A 24,433-nucleotide genomic window follows, 5' to 3' on the forward strand; every position below is an offset into this window, starting at 1 on the left:
GATGAAAATGATTCAGTCTACGGCGTTTATATGTTCAACAATAGGAAACGTAGTCTTAGCTGTTTTAAAATTACACCAAGTTAATTTCGGATTTTTCCAACGGAAGAATACAAGGCGCAGGGAACTTTGAGGTGCGTAAACGGCGTTTACGTGCGTTTACCCTCCACTACAGCCCTGGTAATATTCTCAGATTGTTGACGTACATTAGTGGGTGTTTAGTTGTGTCAGTAACCATTGTGACATTTTTTCACTTCCGATCCGATCCCGATACCTAAATTTGGATATCGGCGGATACAGATAATATTCCGATACCAGAGCTGTGTTTGAAAAACAGGAAATCCTGTTAACAGAAAAAATTCTGAAAACAAATTTGAAACTAAGGGTTTCAGATTGATTGTCATGTCAATATTTATTTAATTTCATGAATGTCAAATGTCAAAGACTTATTTTTAATAAGGCTTAAAAATTTAGAAATATGAAAAGTGCAAGTGCACACACACGCATACACACTTGACACACAGTCTCACTCGTTCACAAAAATAACAGCACAAATCAAGTAAACTGACTTGTATCATGAACAACATGTCAAATATCTGAAGAAAAGTGCAATAAAATAACTGTAAACATCTTACACACATACACACTTGACACAGTCTCACTCACTCACTCATTCACACACGCAATCACACTTACTCTCTCTCACACACACACACACACACACACAATAAGTTTTAAAACAGTGTGCATCAGAACAGCACTTAAAATGACCTGGAATAAACTAAACACCAGAGTCAAACTATTCTTTAAAAGAAAACAAAACTTGAATGTCTCAAAGTTGACTCTGAGGAAGTGATGTAGTGTTCAACAAATCTGACATCGGCAGGTTCTTCTTGAGGAATATGAGCATTTCTGCTCTCTGCAGTTTGACGATTCCTTTTTTCATCCACGATATTGGCTGCCGCGCTAAACAGTCTAGCCTCAGTGCTATCCTGCTAGCCTGCTAGTCTGCTAGCTGGCTGCAAACTGCGGAATGGATTCCTGAACGGAGGCGCGGCTCAATGAGACAGTTATGAGACCCGCTCAGGAAATCCATTCCACAGTTTGCAGCCAGCTAGCAGACTAGCAGACTAGCCAGCTAACAGGCTAGCAGACTAGCAGACCAGCAGGCGGGGATCACTTTTGGAGTCATTTCAGCAGACGACGTTAAAGCGCAGACATGGCTCATTGATATCGGAAATCTCCAAAGGTTGTATCGGAAAATCCGATACCCGAATTTCTCTGGTATCGGGTCCCGATACCGATACTGGATCGGATCGGCCCCATCCCTAATTGTGATGTCATGAGAGGCGCCGCCGCTCTCACCGGGGTAGTTCAAGCAGTGAGAGGACACCAGGTTCAAATATAAACAGAAGGTTTTATTCACGTTCTCTGGGATCAACAAAAACAGTAGTCCAAAAAGGGTAACTCAGGCTCCGGTCGATCTTAAATAATGTCTCGTCTTTGGAGGGGAATCATAAATCCAACTCACAAGAATATACAGTCTTCCTCCACGATATCCTCCTACGGCGGTCTGGTCTCTCTAATACCCCACTGGCTGTGTCTCTAACCCTTATGAAGGCCAGGACCCAGCCGTCCAGGACCCAGCCTCTAGTTACATAACACCATGTTAATGTGACCCCTCTGTACCTGATAGTATCTCAGTCCTGCAGTGACCTTCTAGTCCTCACAGCTCCCTCAGATCATGTGATATGTGTGTTATTTTGTGTGTCTGCAGGCTGTCAGGCTGTCTGATCACAGAAGAAGGCTGTTCTTCTCTGGCCTCGGCTCTGAGCTCCAACCCCTCCCATCTGAGAGAGCTGGACCTGAGCTACAATCATCCAGGAGACTCAGGAGTGAAGCTGCTGTCTGCTGGACTGGAGGATCCACAGTGGAGACTGGAGACTCTCAGGTATGAAGAGGCTGCAGCCACAGACCATAACTAACTGTTTGTGTCCCACATAAGACCCTCAACACAGACAGAAGTAGTGAGGAACAGTAGCCAGGATGAGCCTGAACAGGGAGGAAGGTGATGAAAGGCTTGTTTCTCTGGAGCCTTGTCTTGTTGTTTTAAGAGAGGACAGTGTCTCCTGACACGTTGACGGCATCATGGTGGGTTGATATAAGTCAACGTCGTCACGCTGCAGGTTTGTGGGCTCTTATTAAACAACACTTGGATGTTTAGATGCTGGTCATCTGCCTCCAGTGTGTGTTTGTCCTTTAGTCCAGACATTATCATTAAGAGACAAACAGTCAGAAACAATCTGTTCAAAGCGTCTTGATGGATCATCACAGGAGGAACGTTTGGTGTTTTAAAGGAGTTCAGCTTCACCTGCTTTTGGTGCTTTGCACTGAGAGCCAGTTCCCTGGATGATGAGAGTGGACTTGTTGAAGCTACAGGTGACAGTCGGCCACAGACGCTCAGTGAAGAACCGACAGCTGATGGTGGACCTGGTGTGTCAGAGCCCAAAGAGGTTTGTTTAGGACTGGACCACAGTGCACTGTGGCTGCAGACCCACCTGAGCTGTAACACCTTCACCTCCAGACTACAGGTGATGGAAACCAGTGTTGACTGTTGCTGGGAGACGGGATGTGAACAGCAGTGTCACAGTCAGACCCTTTGGACCTCCGACCAGATGTGCCTTCAAAAATGTCATAAACAACCTTATAAATCCCTTAAAACATTGAAATACGAGGCTAGAACCATATCTACGTGATAACCCAGAGCAGGGACAGTACACGTGTAAAGTTTCTACCTCTTTTATTCATAAGTCTAGTTCAGATTGGCTGATCCGCGTCATTCCACCACTCTATCGGTGTAATAAGCCTGAATAAAGGCCGGCGCATGTTTCTGCGTCTGCGTCGTCGTGCCGACGCACTAGTTTCACTTCCTGGTTGTAAAGTCTTGCGTGTGTTGCAGAGCGATTCACCTCCAGAACAACAGGTGGAGTAACGTGTTTTGTTGAAGACGACCTAGAGAGTCACGTCTTTGTGTGTGGAAGTCGTTGGTTGCTTTATTTATTGATCATAGACTTTATTGCCCCGTGCATCCACACTGCTGCTTTTCATCAAGGACACATTTGTCCCTTATTTTCCTACACGACTTTGTTCCCGTCGTTTGTGGAGATCTCCCTCCATGAATCAGAGGCCATCCGGCGTCCTCATAGTCCGCCAATGACGGCTTGTACAAGCGCTCATATTTAAAAGCTCTTCCCACAAAAGCTCTTCAATCTGATCCGTTCTCTCGTAAATATTCTTCCTTTTAATAACGGCCGTATTGTGCTGTGAAAACGGAGATGTGAGACTCCGTAAAGGACGTAGTTAGCGGACCAATCACAAGGTTAATGGATGAGACCGTGTCCTTCACAGTTTACCTTCACAAACGGACACAATCTCTCCGTGTTGTTGTGTAGCTTTACTTGAAATAGAAACAGCAGATACAAGAACTTCTAGCCTTCAGAAACCAATTCTTCTTATTCTGATAAATGCTTTTAGTTATCTGAATAAGCATAATTCTATGAAAGGATGAACTCCTCTTCCTGTCTGTCCAGATGTCCCCTGTGAATGTGTCTCATGCTGCTTAGTTTAGTACCTTGCTAATGATTGGACTCATTCAACACCCTCAACTTCTGTTCTTCAACGTCTTCACACATCAAACAATCATTAAAAGCAACTCAAACAGTCTACAACTTTCCTGTAAGTAGATATTTTTAAATGCTTCCACATTCGTCGCTCTGCGATTGTCTGACAGACTTTTTCTCTCATGTTCAGCGTATTGAAATGTAAGTGTGGAGGCGTTGAAGCGTCTGTGACAAAGTGTCCATATTTCATGTACTGCTGCTATCAATGTTCCTTTGATCAGACATTTGATCCATCATCCAGATTGTGTATCAAGTGTATCGTGCACTTTACACTCAGGTTAGAACTTAGAGACTAAAACACGACAACATCAATACAAAAACTGACACTATGTACAACGACTGTCCTCATTTCTCATCACCTTCATTCCTCATTTAAATCCTTCACAACCTTTTAATGACACTTTCCCTCTTTTAGTGAATCAATCTCTGTTTTTAAATCTCAGCGGTTTATAATCTTTATTCTCTCTTCTTCTTCTGCAACGTGAGTCGTAAACTGGGGAGACTGGGGCTGCTTATCTGAGCTGCTGGGAGCCAGTGGGGGGCCACGTGGCACCAGTTGCTGTTTGGGCCTCGGCTGCTGTGGGGGTTGCGTGAGGGGGGTGGAGGTGGGTGGAGGTGAGGTGGAGGGACGTGAGGTGGGTGGAGGTGAGGGGTGGAGGTGGGTGGAGGTGAGGTGGGGTGGAGGTGAGGTGGAGGTGGGTGGAGGTGAGGGTGAGGTGGGTCGAGGTGAGGTGGTGGAGGTGGGTGGAGGTGAGGTGAGGTGGTGGAGGTGAGGTGGAGGTGGGTGGAGGTGAGGTGAGATGGAGGTGGGTGGATGTGAGGTGGATGTGAGGTGGAGGTGGGTGGAGGTGAGGTGGAGGTGAGGTGGAGGTGGTTGGAAGTGGATGTGAGTGGAGGTGAAGTGGAGGCGGGTGGAGGTGGGTGGAGGTGAGGTGGAGGCGGGTGGAGGTGGGTGGAGCCTCCAGCCGTGGAGGAGCGTTTAGTCGCGTGTCTCCTGGGACTCTCTCTGCACCAATGTCCCTCCTGTCCACATATATAAGGTCCACCTGTCCTCCCTCGGTTGTCCCTCGTCCTCTGCTGCTGGGTGCTGATGTCCCACTGAACGGTTCCTACCTGCTGGATCTGGGGCCTTTGGGGGACGGGGTATCGGGCCTTGTCTGTCTCCTGTCTCTGTCCTTTGTTTACTGCTGCAGACGTCTTGATGTTCACAAGTGTCTTCAGCTGTTTCCTCATCGTGCTCTCACGTCCGTCCACTGCTTCTCTTCCTTTGGCCTCCGTCTGCTCCTCCATCTTCTCTCTGGTGCTACTCAGCAGGTCCTGAGTCGTAAACACGACCATGATGCAACCTGGTGCATCTAAACCCCCCTGAGATGTCCTCCTGTCCTTTAGGAGCTACTCTGTCACTGACTGTGAGGAGACGACTAATGATGTAAAGTCAAACTAATGAAACCTGCAAAACACCAAACAACAAAGTGAACTCAGCAATGGAAAGTAAAGCAGTGGACCTGAAAGGGAACCAGTCCATCAAACCACTGAGTCACATAACAACTACAACACGGATCAGAACGCCGTCAGTACAAATCAAACTAAACCGCAGATCATCTCAAACTAGTTACGGCTTTCAGCAAATTAAAAATCAATCCAACTCAATGTTAGAATCACAAAGCTGAGATGAAACTTTTAGGGTGTAAACGCTGCCGCAGGAGAGAGAAGAGGAAACTAAAATAAACGTCTAATGAAAATCCATAAAAGCAAAATGAAGTTCAAGTTAAGAAAGTAAAAGTCTAAAGTCACAATGATAATCAATAATCAATCTTATGTTTAAACGTTGAATACCATTCAAACTTTAACTAGTAGTGACGATGGACCTGAACTCAAAGCCTAAAGCAATAATAACCCACTTATCTGACATTTAAATACAATCTAGTTCCACCACTGGAGATCAAATCTATTCAACCTTTTCAGAAGGTCACATTAAAATCAGAGCGGCTCTTTAAATTGGAATCGAGATCAAATCCAAATGAAGACAAAGCTGATATCAAACTGTATCAATGCTGAAATGATCACAAGTGATATTAAAGTTGTATTTCTTACCTTTACTTGAATGTCCATCAGTGTTGGAGGGTGAACATCAATGAACAGTCCTTGTGTCCCTTTGACTCTAATGAAGACATTGTCTCTACATCATGTGATTACTCCTGTAAACCATATGAGGCGTGTTGACACAACAGCTGATGACGTGACAATCGTTAGTAACTCTGCACCTCGACACGCTGAGAACACAAAGTACTATATTATAATAGTACTATTATGATCAGCAGCCTGTGACCTGACTGAATCCTACAGTACATTCAATGATCACACCTTTGGCTTGAATCCACACGCCGACCCGTTTGCAGATGCTTGAGTGTATTTACATGAGGACGTTCTGTAATATCACAGTAGAAGTGCAGAACGGGACGGAAGTGAATGAGTGAAAAACCAAACAGTGAATCCAATAAACTAACGAGTGCGTTTCTTCTCTTTGTTTGTGTTGTTTGTTCATTGTGAAACATTGTAAATACTGAATGGTCTTTATTTCTATATTTAGTGAATATTTGCTTATTAAACGGTTTAATGTTAATGTTCCTTTGCACACGTCCCATGAAGCTTCATCTGCAGCACGACGTCATTTCTCACATTTTAATTCCCATCTGGTGAAAGTACAGCGACAGGTCCGTTTATTATTTATTCCACATTTATCTACTTTATTCCATGAATATATTCCAGCACCTCGTCGCTGTGTGACGCCTGACTGACAGTCTGTGGTCGTCTGTAAGTAGTGGTAGAAGAAGAAGAGGTGCTCCATGTGGACATGAAGGACAAAGCTGTGTGTGAGAGTGATGTAATGTCCATGTCTCCATGCTGCTCTGACCCCCCTCCTCCTTTCAGGGTGGAGCCTGATGGAGTCCGATGGTTCAGACCAGCTGTGAGGAAGTGTAAGTGTGCTTTGATTCATGAAGATTCAACCATCTTCACACTGTGACATCACTCATTCACCTCTGTGATGTCATCATCAGTGTCAGTAGATGAACACATGATTAATAACTGCAGCTGTTTTGTGTCTTGTTCTCTCATCAGATTCCTGTGAACTCACAATCGACACAAACACAGTAAACAAACACCTCAAACTGTCTGACAACAACAGGAAGGTGACACGTGTGATAGAGGATCAGTCATATCCTGATCATCCAGACAGATTTGACTCCTGGGCTCAGCTGCTGTGTAGAACTGGTCTGACTGGTCGCTGTTACTGGGAGGTCGAGTGGAGAGGAGACGTTGATGTATCAGTGAGTTACAGAGGAATCAATAGGAAAGGAGACAGTGACTGTTGGTTTGGATACAATGATCAGTCCTGGAGTCTGAGCTGCTCTGATGAAGGTTACTATGTCCTTCACAATAATAAAGAAACAGACATCACCTCCTCCTCCTCCTCCTCCTCCTCTGGTAGAGTAGCAGTGTATGTGGACTGTCCTGCTGGCTCTCTGTCCTTCTACAGAGTCTCCTCTGACAAACTGATCCACCTCCACACCTTCAGCACCACATTCACTGAACCTCTTTATCCTGGGTTTGGGTTTGGGTTCAGGCTTGTTTCTGGTTCCTCAGTGTCTCTGTGTCCTCTGTAGGAGGGAGAGTCTCCTCCTGGTGGAGAACCTTCCTCTCTGTCACACAGCTGATGGTGCTTCATGTGGGTGTAGATGCAGGTGGAGCAGGTGAGGGGTACCTGAGCTGGTCTGGACTCTGGGGGGTCCACAGCTCTCTGGGACTCAGGTGGACGTGTGAAGGAGCTCAGCTTAATGCTGCTGTGCTCCTTGAATCAATAGATCATCGTTTAGATATCGGCTCCTAATTAGGCTTTAATCTTCATCTTTATATCTTCAAGAAGACGTTTTATAAAATGCTCGTCTGCCCCCATGTGAGATAAATGTGTCCTTATGTGTGTGTTTCATTTCCACTCACGCTAATAACAACAAGGGGAAACACTTTAAATGTCGAATTCTTTTTTAAGACAATTTTAACTTAATCTTTCAGAATCTGTTCAGCGAACTAAGAAATAATTTCACATAATCAGGTTTGTTTTAAACAAAAAGCTTTTTTTAATGATTAAACTTCTGAAGAAAATGTTTAATATCCTGACAGATAATATCAGTACTTGTGTTTTTATTCACTATAATAGTACAACATTTAGTCCACGTATTACTTTGGCTTAACAGCAATATAATTGTATGTTTCTAATGTTAATAAATGACTTTTATTGGAAACAACTGTACATTTTTAAACACGTCATAATATAAACATGCTGTATTGTTTATTTTGACATGAAATACTATGATCCTTCTTAAACATGCTGTACTATTTACATATTATTTATATGTATTTACTTGTTTTGTCACTAGCAGAGAAAACATCTGTGTTACAGCTGGTTGACGAAGGAAGTAATAAACAAACAAATAAGTAATAAATAACTTGGTTTATTAACCGTATGAACGTTAACGCAGAGTCGTCTCCAAACAACACAAACTACTGAGCTCGGTGCTTCAGGTGCAACTTGAAGGTTTCATCCTGCAGTAAATATCCTACTGAAGTCGCCTTGTGGTGTTTTGGGCCGCGTCACCGTGGCAACAACAACACACAAACAACAAGCACGTATTTTATAACAGGCTGGAGTTTATTACTAAGAAACTTGAGTATTGAAAGTGTTAAATGTGATGGAGCCTCTCAATGCACCGCCAAAATAAAACACAGACAGCAGCAACGGTCCCAAAAAATCAGATCAAACAGAAAGAGGAACGATTTTAACTTTAAATCTCTTAATAACGTCGTTATTGTACCTGAAAGAAATGATCACAATAAAGTACGTCCTCATTCTGCTGTAAACGGTCAGATATTAACAAACATTTCTCTCCATCAGCAGTCGGGATTATCTTTTTATTATTATATTATATACATTCAGTCTCCTGAAACCAAATGAACTCATTGCAACAAAGAAAGGAAAAGGGTCATAAAATAAAATCCACTCTATACTCCAGGACGAGTCTCTGGGGGACAAAGAGCGTAACCATGACGACGGCGCTGAAGCTCATTTTAAACAGAATACAGAGTACATCTGGTGTACAAGTACAAGTACTGCACTCCAGTGGAAAGTCAAGGTACTTCACTGCAGCACTTTATATTTTATATTTGACGTTAATTTACGAATGAACCTCTCAGAGGTAAATATTTGACTTTTATTATATTCGTGTGACGCTTTAGTTTCTTCTCAGATTAGTTTTTCATCTTCCTGCCCAGAAAAAACATCACTTCATCCTTCAGTTTATCACAAATAGAATGATGAAGATGAAGCTAAATAAAAGGACATGAAGGAGTTAACGTGCAACATGAATGCAGGATGAATATGAATGAAACACGTCACTGATGTATTAATACTTTTAAATACTAGCAGTACGGTTTAGTGAGCCGTCATTTGACTTTTACTGAAGTAAACGATTTGACGGTTATCGGCAAATTAAAACGACTGGTCGCTTCTTCTTTCAGCCTCCTTTAAACTTTAGAGTTGATCTTATTTTACCGTGTTGTTGCAGTAAAATAATAAATTATACATTGTTAATAAATGTACAAACAAAAGGGTTCATTCAGAGGCGTGTTCACACACACACACACACACACACACAGTTTAGTATAAAACCTGGAGAAACATGTTGATATAAAACAAAATACATTTATATTCATTCATCTACACATAAAGTGTATAAAACAGCATAAAATAATTGTGATAAAATCAAATAAAAGGAATTTAAAGCAGAAATAAAATCTCTGGCTCCAGTTTGGTCCAATAACGACGTTTCAGCCACAATGATTCATTGGTTAAAGAATCTCCTGCAGCAGGTGAGCGCCGCATTACCCATGAGCCTCCTCTTCTGTGGAGCTCACCTGGGCGCTGCTGCCACCTGTGGAACCCGACCAACCAGAGGGAGAGGGGGGGTGAGTGAGGGGGGGGCATCACGGGGCGAGCACCACCACGCGGGGGGGGGGGGCAACAGGGCGGCGCCAGAGAGACGAAGAAGAAGCCGAGAGGAAGAAAACCTCAAAGTTCTAATAACTGAAGCTACAACAAAGGGCTCATTATTAATTATATACTACGCTGCTTTAATGGGATATTTACACATTTAATGAGAAATTAAACGGAAGAAACATGTCATATTACACCGTACAAAGGAATTGACCACTTAAGGTAAAATGACTTCCAGGCTACTTTCTGTAGGATCGCTTTATTTGATAAAGACTGAAACGTAAACCTGTTTTTATATTAAATAAAGATTTCAGAAATTCTCTAATTTTCATTGAGTTGCACTCAGCGAAACATCGGACCACTAAATTTAACCAAAGACTTCAAGCTTTTACTACATAAAGAGGTGCTAATTCAGAAATATATTTTAGGTTAATGTTTGAATGAAAATAGGTTTTTTCTGTATGACTTTCTGCAAATATATTTGGTGATACATGAAAAGAAGCTCAAACCAACTATTATGACTTCATTTGGAGGTCTGGTGCTTTACGCTTTGGAACTACACTTTACTGGACGTAAACAGGTTGTTTAGTGATTCAAATATAAATACATATATATATTATATATTTGCATTTCAGCAAATTGTGTCTATTGAAAACAAGCCGATTGAACCGTTAGCAGCTCAGGTTCGGGCCGCGTCTCTGCCTTCGTGCCCATGAGCCTCCAGTGTGGACGCCAGAGGGACACGTCTCAGCCTTTAAGGTCATGGATATAAACATGTGGATCAGATCAGACACGACCTTTAACTGATGGAGAGAAGGGAGATGATTGCAGGGAAAGAGCAGAGGAAATAAAACGTCACCAAACACAAATGAACACACAGGAACGCACACAGGGGGACAGCGGAGTGTGTGTGTGTGTGTGTGTGTGTCTGCTGTCACGCCTCAGACGGCTGCATTTCACCTCATGCAGACAAACAAACATTAAATGAATAAATACTAACAGTAATTCTCGATGGTATCAAAGAAGGAAAAGTTGACGGGGAACTCTGGACGAGACCACAGAAGAAGACACGGAGGTGCGAAAGCAGAGAGGGGAGAGAAAGAGGAAGATTATTATCGTTCAGCCATCAGGAGACGAGCAGCGAGGAAACAACACAAAGACGCTCGAGTGCGATTCATCCACAAAGAGTCTGTGTCCACGAAGCGCTTTTTACAGGAAGGTTTTACATCTGGTTGCTATGATACGGAGAGACAACGCCTTCCTCTTTGCTCTCTATTAGACCATGACGCAGGTGATGCTTTAGGGCGGGGCTTACTGTGATTGACAGGTCTCTGACAGACCATGAAGCAGGAGATGCTTTAGGGCGGGGCTTAAAGTGATTGCCAGCTCTCTAATAGACCATGAAGCAGGTGATGCTTTAGGGGCTTACTGTGATTGACAGCTCTCTGACAGACCATGAAGCAGGGGATGCTTTAGGGCGGGGCTTACTGTGATTGACAGCTCTCTAACAGACCATGAAGCAGGTGATGCTTTAGGGCGGGGCTTACTGTGATTGACAGGTCTCTATGAGACCATGAAGCAGGTGATGCTTTAGGGCGGGGCTTAAAGTGATTGACAGCTCTCTAACAGACCATGAAGCAGGGGACGCTTTAGGGCAGGGCTTAAAGTGATTGACAGGTCTCTATTAGACCATGACACAGGTGATGCTTTAGGGCGGGGCTTAAAGTGATTGACAGCTCTCTAACAGACCATGAAGCAGGGGATGCTTTAGGGCAGGGCTTAAAGTGATTGACAGGTCTCTATTAGACCATGACACAGGTGATGCTTTAGGGCGGGGCTTAAAGTGATTGACAGCTCTCTAACAGACCATGAAGCAGGGGATGCTTTAGGGCGGGGCTTACTGTGATTGACAGGTCTCTATTAGACCACGACGCAGGTGATGCTTTAGGGCGGGGCTTAAAGTGATTGACAGCTCTCTAATAGACCATGAAGCAGGTGATGCTTTAGGGCGGGACTTAAAGTGATTGACAGCTCTCTAACAGACCATGACGCAGGTGATGCTTTAGGGCGGGGCTTACTGTGATTGACAGCTCTCTAACAGACCATGAAGCAGGTGATGCTTTAGGCCGGGGCTTACTGTGATTGACAGCTCTCTAACAGACCATGAAGCAGGTGATGCCTTAGGGCGGGGCTTACTGTGATTGACAGCTCTCTAACATGCACGCTTCATATTTTAAGTCCACTAAGCTTTCCTTTATAAAGAGAGGAAATCGTAGAATGAAAGACCTGCGTCCTGATTCACAGCGGTTTGGTGGACACGTTGTCGCTGGTGTTGGTTCCAGGAGGACGGTGGAGAAACGTACCTGGCTGTGAGTTTCTGTCGTTGAGCAGCTTGGTCTGACTGTTGGGCAGGATCTTAATCTCTGGAGGATCTGGACTGTGACCGACCCGCGACGCCATGAGAGCGTTCAGGTACTGGAGACGAGTCACCTGCCAGCGTCGTGCAGCGATTAGTGGGTTAGTGCACGTTCATTAATGTCACTCTAATATAAAACCACTTCAACATTTTAACAACTCGCCTCTTTTCAACCAATCAGAATCGGCTACAAATGAGGAGCAACAAAGTGTTTCTGTTTTCCTGTTAAATGAGACGTTTCCTGAAGGGAACCTGGTGTGTGTATATATATATATATATATATATATATATATATATATATATATATATATATATATATATATATAAATAAATAATGAAGAAGAATAATACAAGAAAACTGAACAGGATAATCAGAACTTCTTCTCTACACTCACTTCATTAAATTATTACCGTCAGTGCAAGTTAAGTAAATGTATACACCACATGTAAATACAGCTAAAAATATGAGATGAATTTAAAATGGCATTAAAAAGTACAACACACACAAATAAATGTGAAAACAAGAACCGATATGGGACAAAGAACAAAATATAAACAAGACAACAGATTGAAAAATTAGCGAGTAAATAAAAACGTGCCTTAGTCTCGCTAGCTGCTTTGCTGCTGTTGTTAGCGAGCTAACGCTAGCTTGTGGCCTGCTGGAGGCTCCTCACGTTCCTCACGTCAAAGCGGGACAACGTGCTGCTCCGTGCCGCGTCACGTGGACTTTGCATATTTTGCCGTTGACACACTTTAGTTTATTTAGTGTGAAATGTTCGCACACGTTGGACGACTGAACGCGACGTCTCTGCCTGCGTCACGTGACTCACAGCAGCTGCTGGCGGCTCTTTTATCTTCGCCCCGCGCGACACGACGAATCCATGATGAAATTAGTTGCAATTAGTTGTGATAATCGATTTTTTAGCGATTTCATCAATTCGTTGTTGCAGCCCTAGTATTTAGATTGTTGTACTTTAGTGAAAAGTACCACGAAAAAGTACTATGAACACTGTGAATGAGTTGAGAACTCAAAGGCTGAGAACACACACACACACACACACAAATACACACACGCACACACACACACGCACCCGTATGAGCTGCAGGTCGCTGAGGGCTCGGACGGTGTAGTCGGGACAATAGCTGGACGGACTTGTGGCGTCGGCGGACTCGAAGGGATCCCTGGGAGAGAGACACTGGGTCGACACAGGAGACTGGTGCACTGCAGACACACACACACACACACACACACACACACACACACACACACACTAATACACACACAGTTGAACCTGATCAGAAATAAATGACGGTTGGACAACAAAATAAATATTAATTGGTTTGTCCTCCAACTTTTTTTCCAACTAGCAGGTTCTGTGTGTTTCTTTCTTCCATACGCACTGAGCCCCCCCCCCCATGCAGTTTATGTTTATAGTCACTCTGTGGTTAATTAGTTAAGCAATCCTTAGAAGGCGTAAAAATTCCTTTAAAACCATCTCTTGAGGCCGCAGATACACCCCCCCCCCCTCACCACAAACACGGGGGGCGAGTGGACGACCACGATCTAGTTTCCATGACAAGAAGTCTCAGAGGGACGGGGAAGTACACGCGTGTGTTGATGACTCATTTCAATACCGCATCAGAATCATCATCATGAGCACAGGTGCATCCCTACAAAATAAAATATAAGAATAAAATAAGATACTAACACATTTGAACATTAATAATTCATGTATAATACTAGTAATAGTATATATACAGTACATGTATATATGTACCTACAGTATACTATATTATTACAGTACTTTACATGTCATTTACTCAAAGCGACTTACAATAAGTAAGGAAACAAACTCGGTGTGCGAGGAAGCAGAAGAGGGGCAAGCGCGGAGGTATCCGAACCAGGCTAGCGGCTAGCCCAACTCGCCCAGCCGTAGCATCCATCATCATGGCTAACGCACGATCCTTGGACAACAAAATGGACCACATACGACTACTGAGATCAGCGAATCGGACAGTGAGTGACTGCTGTGTGCTGGTTTTCACTGAAACATGGCTAAACGACAACATCCCCGACTCCGCTGTACATCTTGAGCAGCTAGCATAGCTATGGAGAGGACAGAGCCCACGTTAACGGAGGTAAACAACGCGGTGGAGGAGTTTGGGATGCGTGGTGCCAGGACGCTGTGGTAGTATGCAGACATTGTTCACCACTGGCGGAGTTCATGATCACAAAGTGCCGTCCTTTCTATCTGCCGAGGGAATTTACTGCGGTCTTGCTAATCGCGGTATACATCCCTCCAACAGACCGCACGCCCAGATGGATTGAATATCATCGCCGGAGATTTTAATCATGCTAATCTTAAAACTGTAACTACCAAAACTCCATCAGCAAGGGAGAAAAACACCGTGGACTTGGTCTACACCTCACGCAAAGGAGCATGCGAGGCCTCCCCCCTCCCCCACATCGGACTTTCCCACCACATCACTGTCATGCTAATGCCAGCATACAGGCCCAGGGTGAAAGTGGAAAAACCGCTTGGGAAAGAGATTTCCGTGTGGCCGGATGGATCAATGTGTGCTCTTCAGGAGTGTCTTGCGACAACAGACTGGGACATGTTCAAGCAAGCAGCTACACACAACAACCACATAGACAACGAGGAGCTTACAGACACCGTCTGCTCTTACATCCGCAAATGCATAGATGATGTGACCCACACAAAGACCATCATCACTCGGGCTAACAAGAAGCCATGGCCGACAGGAGCTGTCCATCGGCTGCTGAGGGCCAGAGACGAAGCCCTCAGAGCCAGGTCATCCACCGGGGCACCATTGAAAGCATCGTGTCCAGCTGCATCACTGCGTGGGGCAGTAGCTGTACTGAACGCAGCAGGGAAGCACTGCAACGCATCGTGAACACAGCTGGTAAGATCATTGGTGCCCCACTCCCACTCCCTTCCTTGAAAGACATATACACCACCCGCCTCACCCGGAAATCTACCTCGATTGCGAGTGACACCAGCCACACAGTCTGTTCAGCCTCCTGCCCTCTGGAAGAAGGTATCGGAGCCTCCGCAGCACCAGACTCAGAGACAGCTTCATGCACCAAGCTGTCAGAAAGCTAAATTCTCTCCCCTCACCCCCCCAGCCATATCCGTCAGTCTGACATGGGGCTGAAATCCCCCCCCCCCCCCCCCCCTTAAATCACTCAGGACTCTGCAACAAAACTGTCTCTTGCACTTTTATCACTTACGTTTCCTTTTTTAAATTTTTTTTATCTATATGTATATCTAAAATGTCTAAATGTCTTATCTTATCTGTTGTTGTGCCTGTGCACTTTATATGTTTCACCGCGGGAGAGTGGGAAACGTTTTTATCGATTCCTTGTATGTCTGACATGCAGGAAATTGACAATAAAGCTACTTTGACTTTGAGATCAAGAAAAAAGAAAGTGCAATTTCATCAAATAAGCAGATTTACAACTTGCTATAGATAAGTACAATAAGTACAATTTAAGTTCTACAATAAAACGTGTATATGTCTATATATATATATATACATATAGACATATACACGTTTTATTGTCTATATATATATATATATAGACATATTATTTATTATACGCTGAAACCTTTCTCATTGAAAACCGTCTCATTGTTGAAACCCGTTATTCATCAACTCAACATACGTAAAACTCTAAATGTATAATATTAATACGTAGTATTACTATTACTTAGTAGTAATAATAATAATAAGTAATAATACTTATTAATACCAAGACTAAATCCCCGTAAGGCAGCCGGTCCGGACTCCGTCTCCCCCCACACCCTGAAGCATTGTGCTGACCAGCTGTCTCCGGTGTTCACTGACATCTTCAACACCTCCCTGGAGACCTGCCACGTACCAGCCTGCTTCAAGGCCTCCACCATCGTCCCTGTTCCCAAGAAGCCCAGGATCACAGGACTCAATGACTACAGGCCCGTCGCCCTGACCTCTGTAGTCATGAAGTCTTTTGAACGGCTAGTCCTGACCCACCTGAAGTCCCTCACCGACCCCCTCCTGGACCCCCTGCAGTTCGCCTACAGAGCCAACAGGTCTGTGGACGATGCTGTCAACATGGCCCTCCACTACATCCTCCAGCATCTGGACTCCCCAGGAACCTACGCCAGGATCCTGTTTGTGGACTTCAGCTCTGCTCTCAACACCATCATCCCGTCTCTGCTGCAGGACAAACTCTCCCAGCTGCGCCGCCCGACTCCACCTGCAAGTGGATCACAGACTTCCTGTCTGACAGGAAGCAGCACGTGAAGCTGGGGAAACATGTCTCAGCCTCCCGGACCATCAGCACCGGTTCCCCCCAAGGCTGCGTTCTTTCCCCTCTGCTCTTCTCCCTGTACACCAACTGCTGCACCTCCAGTCACCAGTCCTACAAGCTCCTGAAGTTTGCGGATGACACCACCCTCATTGGACTAATCTCTGGTGGGGACGAGTCCGCCTACAGGTGGATTCTGACCATCTGGTGTCGTGGTGCAGTCAGAACAACCTGGAGCTCAACGCTTTAAAGACAGTGGAGAAGGTTGTGGATTTCACCTTGACTACATCTTTACTAGAAACTGCTCTACCACTAACCTCTCTGTAACTCCACTTCATGTGTCTGATCACTTCTTCATCTCTTACTCCCTTCCACTCTCTATAACTAACAAACCTCCCTCATGGACTAACTCTATACCGGCTCGTCGCAATATTCGCTCCCTCTCTCCCTCCTCGCTGGCATCCTCTGTTCTATCAGCTCTCCCTTCAACTGACTCCTTCTCACTCTTAAATCCGAACGCTGCTGCAGAGACTCTCCTCTCAACTCTTTCCTCCTCTCTAGACTCTCTCTGCCCTCTTACGACACGACGGACTGGCAAATCCCCTCCGGCTCCGTGGCTGTCTCAACCGGTCCGTGCCATGAGAGCCACCATGCGAGCGTCGGAATGGAGATGGCGTAAATATAAACGACCTGAGGACCTGCTCGAATTTCAATCTCTCCTCTCCTCGTTTTCTGCTTCTATCTCTGCTGCCAAAAGCTCTTTCTACCAATCCAAAATTGAATCCTCATTCTCTAACCCCAAAAAACTCTTCTCGATCTTCTCCAATCTCCTCGAACCCCCTACCCCTCCTCCCCCCTCCACCCTTCTTCCGGGAGACTTTGTCAACTACTTCACCAAGAAAATAGCTGACATACGCTCCTCCTTCTCAAACCCACCTCCTACTTCTCGCGTCCCACCGACCTCACCTCTTTCGCCCACACTTTCCTCTTTCACCGCCCTCTCTCCTAACCAAATTCTTACCCTAGTAACCTCTCCCCGTCCGACCACCTGCCCTCTTGACCCCATTTCATCACATCTTCTACAATCTATCGCACCTGACCTTCTTCCGTTCCTCATCCTTCTGGACCTCTCTGCTGCATTTGACACGGTCAACCACCAGATCCTTATTTCCTCCCTTCAGGAACTTGGTGTCACAGGCTCTGCTCTCTCCCTTCTCTCGTCATACCTTGATGGTCGCACCTACCGGGTAACCTGGCGAGGATCTGTGTCGGAACCTTGTCCTCTTACTACTGGAGTTCCTCAGGGTTCCGTGCTGGGTCCCCTCCTGTTTTTGCTTCACACCAACTCTCTTGGCGCTGTCATTCGCTCGGCTTCTCTTACCACAGCTATGCCGATGACACACAACTAATTCTCTCCTTCCCTCACTCGGACACCCAGGTGGCGGCTCGGATCTCTGCCTGTCTAACTGACATCTCTCAGTGGATGTCCGCCCACCATCTGAAAATCAACCCCGACAAGACTGAACTACTTTTCTTTCCCGGAAAAGATTCGCTTACCCAGGACCTGACAGTCAACTTTGGGAACTCTGTGTTAACGCCCACCTCGACCGCTAAGAACCTCGGCGTCACACTCGACAGCCAACTCTCCCTGACTCCCAACATCGCCGCGACAACGCGATCCTGTAGATACACGCTCTACAACATCAGGAGAATACGTCCTCTTCTCACTCAGAAAGCAGCGCAGGTACTGATTCAGGCTCTTGTCATCTCCCGCCTGGACTACTGCAACTCCCTCCTGGCTGGTCTCCCTGCCACCGCCATTCAACCTCTGCAGCTCATTCAGAATGCAGCAGCTCGACTGGTCTTCAACCTTCCGAAATTCTCCCACACTACTCCACTCCTCCGCTCTCTTCACTGGCTACCGGTGGCCGCCCGCATCCAGTTCAAAACATTGGTGCTCACGTACCATGCTGTGAATGGATGGGGTCCAGCTTACATCCAGGACATGGTCAAACCCTACATCCCGACCCGCACTCTCCGCTCTGCATGTGATAAACTGCTCGTCCCTCCCTCACTGAGAGCAAAACACTCGACTAGGTCTCGACTCTTCGCTGTCCTTTTGCCGAAATGGTGGAACGAGCTCTCTGATGACACCAGGACCGCAGAGAGCCTTCACATCTTCCGCCGCAAACTAAAGACACACCTCTTCAGACTCTACCTCGACTAAAGACTAACAAATTGTAGCACTTAAATTGTACTTGTAACGTCACTCATCTATAGCAAATTGTAAATTGGCTTATTTGAGGAAATTGCACTTTCTTGTTTCTTGTTCTCCTGAGTTTGTACCCTATGGTTGAATGCACTTATTGTACGTCGCTTTGGATAAAAGCGTCAGCTAAATGACATGTAATGTAATGTAATGTAGCCGACCCCTCTCACCCCGGACAAAACCTGTTTGTGCCCCTGCCATCTGGCAGGAGGTTGAGGTCCATCAGGACTACGACCTCCCGCCACACCAACAGTTTCTCCCCGTCGGCAGTCGGGCTCATCAACAGAGCCGGTCCCCCACTGACTGACTATAAAACTCCACCGGTCACTCCCCTTCATACTGCACATGCCACTTTAACTGTCATTCATCACTTTGTCGTCACTCGTCACTTTGTTACTTGTTAGTGCACTTTATGCTTAATATTTTTCTTTTTAACTTTTTTAATATTTAAAATGTTTAACTTTATTCCCTTGTTTCATACTAACCCATAGCCTTACTTTACTAACCTATTGCATTAGCATTTCATTTTACTTTATTTTAGTACTTGTGCACTGCTGTCTTGTCTGTCTACTGTAAATAAATGTTTCCTGATTCCTGATAAAGTGACTCAAGCTGCAGATGAAGGTGGAATAAATATAATGTTATTCTCTCAACATGCTGAAGCTTCATTACAGGTCATTTAGCTGACGCTTTTATCCAAAGCGATTACATTTTCAACTCCTGGCTTTTAGGGGTCATGTGTGTTGCTCAGGGACACTTCAGCATGGGACATGGAGCAGCCGGGGTTGAACCGCCAACCTTGCGGATTCCAGCGCACCCTCGACTCTTACTTGTTGATCGTCTTGGTGGTTTATATTGGTTTTATTTGCACTCGATACGTTTGGACTCATTTGCTGGAAAACAAAGTCTTTCTTGATGAAGTTTGATCTTTTCTTGGAAATATAAGAAGTACTTATACGTAGACTTATGTACATGTGTACTAGTGTACACAACAATTAAAAAAACTAACAAATAATTCACAACATTCAATTCCACAAGTCACCTTTCTCTGTGTCCTTTCTTGTCTTTTTCAGAGAGACATTTGGGGGTCAAACTTTGACAGAAAAATACCCGACTCATCAAAAGGCTCTTAGACTCTAAGACATGTTCATTTAGGAAACAAGGTAAGAGGGACATTTGTTGGTCCACATGTGGATAAAAAGGTCAGGTGATCACTGAGGAACCATCAGTGTATCAGGTGATGACATCAGCACCTCAGTGGGTGGAGGTCAACTTCACCTGTTACCTGAACAACTCCACCAGCTCCACCCAAGTGAAACAGAGTTATTAAGAAGTATTTAAAAGTCCACATATACACACACGCACACACACACACACACACACACACACACACACACACACACACACATACACACACACACACACACATACACACACACACACATACTCAGAGACGCTGCAGTGTGTGTGTCCTACATTCAGTCACATTGTACATCATACAAGCAGGCTTCTTTACTGGCTTTTCTTACCCACAATCCTTTGCACAGCAGATGTAGGAGCCAGAGGGTTGAAGGTGCCATGTGATGAGGAAGTAGAATCCTTCATGTAACAACATGTACTTTGTGAGGAAGCTGCAGTAAATGATTCAACACGCAGCTTCACACTGATACGTGGGCGAGTTGTTCTGCCCCGAGAGGTTCAACGTGAAGTGGAGAGAAGAATAACTGCTCAAAAAAAAGAAAATGGCCGACTGTCTGTCTGTTATCTGTGAAAAACGCAATATTTTAAGAAAGCATCAGCATTTGTGTGCATTTCGATGGCATTTCTAGCGAGAAGTCTGCGTTATATTTTCATAATCTTCTATCAGAGAACGTAGACGACCTTCCGTTAATTAGTTTCTAGTGACGTAGTTGCAAGGCGATGTAAATGAATGGGCCAAATAAAACGTAGTATGTCACGATTTTGGAGAGAAAGCGTGACAATACCACGTTCCACAGCTACACGTTTTGCTGTGAGACTGGTTGCGAATAAAAACACTCTGAGCTCAGACTCTGTTGTCTTAGTGGATGTTTTTATTCAATATGAACTCTTCACAACATTTGTTACAAAGGTTTCTGCTTCATCACGTGTTCCCTACTAGTCTACATGTAGAAGAAGACCAGGAGACAAAGAGGGACGTGCACCAGTCAGACTGCATACTTTGATGGTGACGTGAGGACGCACCCTCTCTGATGAAGGACAACAAGCTCCAACAAGCTGCGTCACTTCACTCCGTCTGATGGAAGCTGAAGTGAAGCACGGAGCTGCTTTTCTACACGGACCTGCTGAGGACAGAAGAGAGCTGCTCACTGAGGAAGTTCATGTCTACAAGGTCAGTAAGTGCAGCTGTGATTGGTTTAATGACATCATTGATGCTTGTGAACGTGTGATTGTTTAAAGCTGGGAAACAAGATGGCGCCTGTGTGAGCAGGCAGAGAGAAGCTGCTGTTAGTCTGAATGATGACGCTGTGATGAAGAAGAGGAGCTCAGTCTGATCTGGGGTCTGTGAGGACTGTTACTGATGAGGAGGGGAAGGTAGCAGACGGGGGGACACTAGGACCCAGCAGGGACCCAAGAGCTCACCTGGGCCTTTGTTCTTCAAACACACCTGACAGACGCTCTGTTTGCTCCACAGAACACATCTAGTCACTTTGTAGAGTGTTTGACTGTTGAAGAGGGGAAGGTAGCAGACGGAGGGGCACGATATATTTATTTATTTATTTTTAAGGTCTTATATTTTTCAGATATTTTTGGATACAAATGTTTTTGACTTTTGGCCCTGATATGGCTCAGGGGGCGTGGCATCAGCTGAAAGGGGCGTGTCATCATGATTGACAGCTTAACAAAGAAGGCTGAAAACCTTCCTCACCGCGTTGCCTTCATGAAATCTGGAATTATGAATCAACACCTTTAGTCACCATATTCACTTATTTAGTTCTATCAACATCAAACTGCTTCATATTTCTAATCTTGATGAAACACGACCTTTCAAACAGAGTCGTGCCCCCAAAGACATTATAGCACCTAATGCACATCCTTACTACGTAAATATATATATATTATCTTTACTTGTTGGAGAGGAAGTGCAGATAAGCCGTTCATAGATCAGACATCAGGACTCCTGATCGTAACCACACCCACAATGGAGAAAAACCCGTTCACACACACATCTACACGTGTACTAACACACAAACACACACCCATCTGGTACGACTGGTTTGCCTCATGTTGGAAAATACCTCAAGTCAGAGGGTTCAAGTTGTTTTAGCCGTTCCAAATATCCACTGTGGGTTCCTTCAGTCAAAGACGTCCTGCTCTCTGCGACAAGCTGTCGGATGACTGGACGTCCTTCACGTGTGTCCACATTCAGAAAGCAAGCTCACACGTATCTGCTGTCACATGCTTATGGTTCATCACTGTGTGTGTTTAGCTGTTCCTGTTTGATTGTGTTTATATCGCTATACACCATGTTCACGTGATCGGGTGGAGCCGACTCCATCACATGGATGCTACGCTGCGTTCACTGTGGTTCAGAGATTCAATCGTGGTTGTTGAACGCTACTATCTGAGTTTATTGCTCTTATTCTGTGATTCGTGTTAAAACAGCTCGCTAAGTAGAACTTTGTCACTGGTGTAAATTGTCTTACTGCCAATCACGTGAATGTGGTGTATAGAAAGTGTGGATTCATAATTACCACAGTGCCTACGCTTCCTGAAGGCAACACGGTTGAGCAACCTTTTCAGCCTTCTTTGTTAAGCTGTCACTCATGATGACACGCCCCTCTCGGTTGATGCCACGCCCCCTATCAGGACCAAAAGTCTGACAGTGAAAAAACGATTGAACAGTTGAATCGGAAAATATGAAATCTACAACTGAATAATGAAAAGAACCTAAATATCTATGTATATATATATAGAAAATAATGTGATTATATATCTAGAAAAGAATGAAAATAAATATATATAGAAAATAATGTGATTATTTATCTAGAAAATAATGAAAATAAATATTTTGTAAGGGTTAGGGTAAGGGTTGTTCAGTCTGTTCAGTTCTGAATTATGTTGTGTTGTGCAACATATGTGGTTATACGTCAACATAAGTTGTAAGAATCCTCAATATATTTCTCAATAAATATAATGGGTAGATCATTTTGACTTGGTCATTTCAAAAGCGTCCGCTCAATGACATGTAATGTAACTGTTACATGATCAACTCAACCAGCTCCACCCAAGTGAAACAGCCAAACGGCTGAAACGGCCAAAAGTCTGACAGTGAAAAAACGATTGAACAGTTGAATCGGAAAATATGAAATCTACAACTGAATAATGAAAAGAACCTAAATATATATATATATATATATATATATATAAAATAATGTGATTATTTATCTAGAAAATAATGAAAATAAATATATATAGAAAATAATGTAATTATTTATCTAGAAAATAAGGAAAATAAATATTTTATAAGAACTAAATCATCTTAATTTTATTTTGAATACGTTTTTTTTCAATTCTCTTTTTCGAAAGATCAAAAGCTTTGTCCTGGATTTGGCTCCATATACTTCCTGCTTCATGATTAGTTTGATTATGAATTGAGTTTGTTTGATGAATACAAATTACACGGCATTTCTGTTGTTGCAGGTGAAGCTGTGAACCACCTTCACACTTCCCCAATATTCACAGATTCATCCAACTTGTGTCCACAAAGAGGACGCTGACTTCATCAGAGGTGCTTAGAAAGAGAGAGAAGAATTCTATTTGATTGTGAATCCAAACCAATGAACCGATAAAACTCCATCTTTAAAACACGCTTCTTTTTAAATGCAGATCAGTAATTGTTCTGTGTGAATGATGTTTATTTGGGTGTCTTTAAAAAGGCCAGATGGAGAAAGTCAAGAAGGAGATCTTCAAAATTCTAAAGGATCTCAAGAAGGAGGACTTTGAACTCTTCCAGTGGCACCTGGAGAACCATCGAAGCCCGGAACACCTCGGATCAATCCAACGCAGTGACCTGGAGAACAAAAACAGGGAGAACACGGTGGACCTGATGGTGCAGTACTACGGCACAAACTCTGTTCAGGTTGCCGAGGAGGTTTTGAAAGAGATTCAAAGGAACGATCTGGCCGAAAAATTATCCAAAATGAACTTTAACCCTACGGGTAAGTTGTTAAAAAGCGGAAGAAAGACATCAGATGTGTATAATAAAGATACAACAGATTATTCATGTTAATACCATCCTTAACAAATGTTAATAACAGCCGGGCACCACCCTTGGATTAGGGATTAAAAACTATAACTATAGTATAGCTGTAAACTATAAAGTCTCATAATTGATGTTCACTCATTAAGCGAAACTATTCCACTATTAAGTGTAGATTTTAGTTTCAGCACAGGCTAAATATACCAGCTATTATCACTCTACAAATGCACAAAGTAAACACAGAAAACATCTTGTTTCAGGCGAACCGAATCCTGTGGGAGGAGATGGAGGTCAAGGTGAAGAGACTTTTTGTACCACCATCTAATTATTGCACAGTTCTATTATTTCCGTGGTCATATTCAATCAATCAACTTTATTCCAGACACAGAGGTCCATAGAGAATACATACACATAAAAAACAACAATACAAACAACATTTAAGAATGATGCAGACGAGGCATCATTTAT

At 44.0% G+C, this 24,433-nt stretch overlaps 1 protein-coding gene and 1 long non-coding RNA gene across 2 annotated transcripts in view; one reads left to right on the forward strand and one right to left on the reverse strand.

Annotated features, from left to right (window-relative positions):
- The window catches only part of LOC120815181 (NACHT, LRR and PYD domains-containing protein 3-like), a 124,668-nt gene that overhangs the window by 39,474 nt on the left and 60,761 nt on the right, over window positions 1-24,433 (forward strand). Inside the window, exons 6-7 of the mRNA XM_078088640.1 lie at window positions 23,643-23,924; window positions 24,226-24,261. Coding sequence (XP_077944766.1) covers window positions 23,643-23,924; window positions 24,226-24,261 — 318 coding nt within the window. The remainder of the gene's footprint in view (window positions 1-23,642; window positions 23,925-24,225; window positions 24,262-24,433) is intronic.
- Window positions 9,416-12,228, reverse strand: LOC144388298 (uncharacterized). Its single transcript, XR_013452610.1, has 2 exons — window positions 12,090-12,228; window positions 9,416-9,664 (listed from the first exon to the last, which is right to left on the reverse strand). It is a non-coding gene; the product is annotated as an uncharacterized LOC144388298 (long non-coding RNA).

The sequence above is a fragment of the Gasterosteus aculeatus genome, chromosome 14 (assembly GCF_964276395.1).
Source record: "Gasterosteus aculeatus chromosome 14, fGasAcu3.hap1.1, whole genome shotgun sequence".
Classification (NCBI taxonomy): domain Eukaryota; kingdom Metazoa; phylum Chordata; class Actinopteri; order Perciformes; family Gasterosteidae; genus Gasterosteus; species Gasterosteus aculeatus.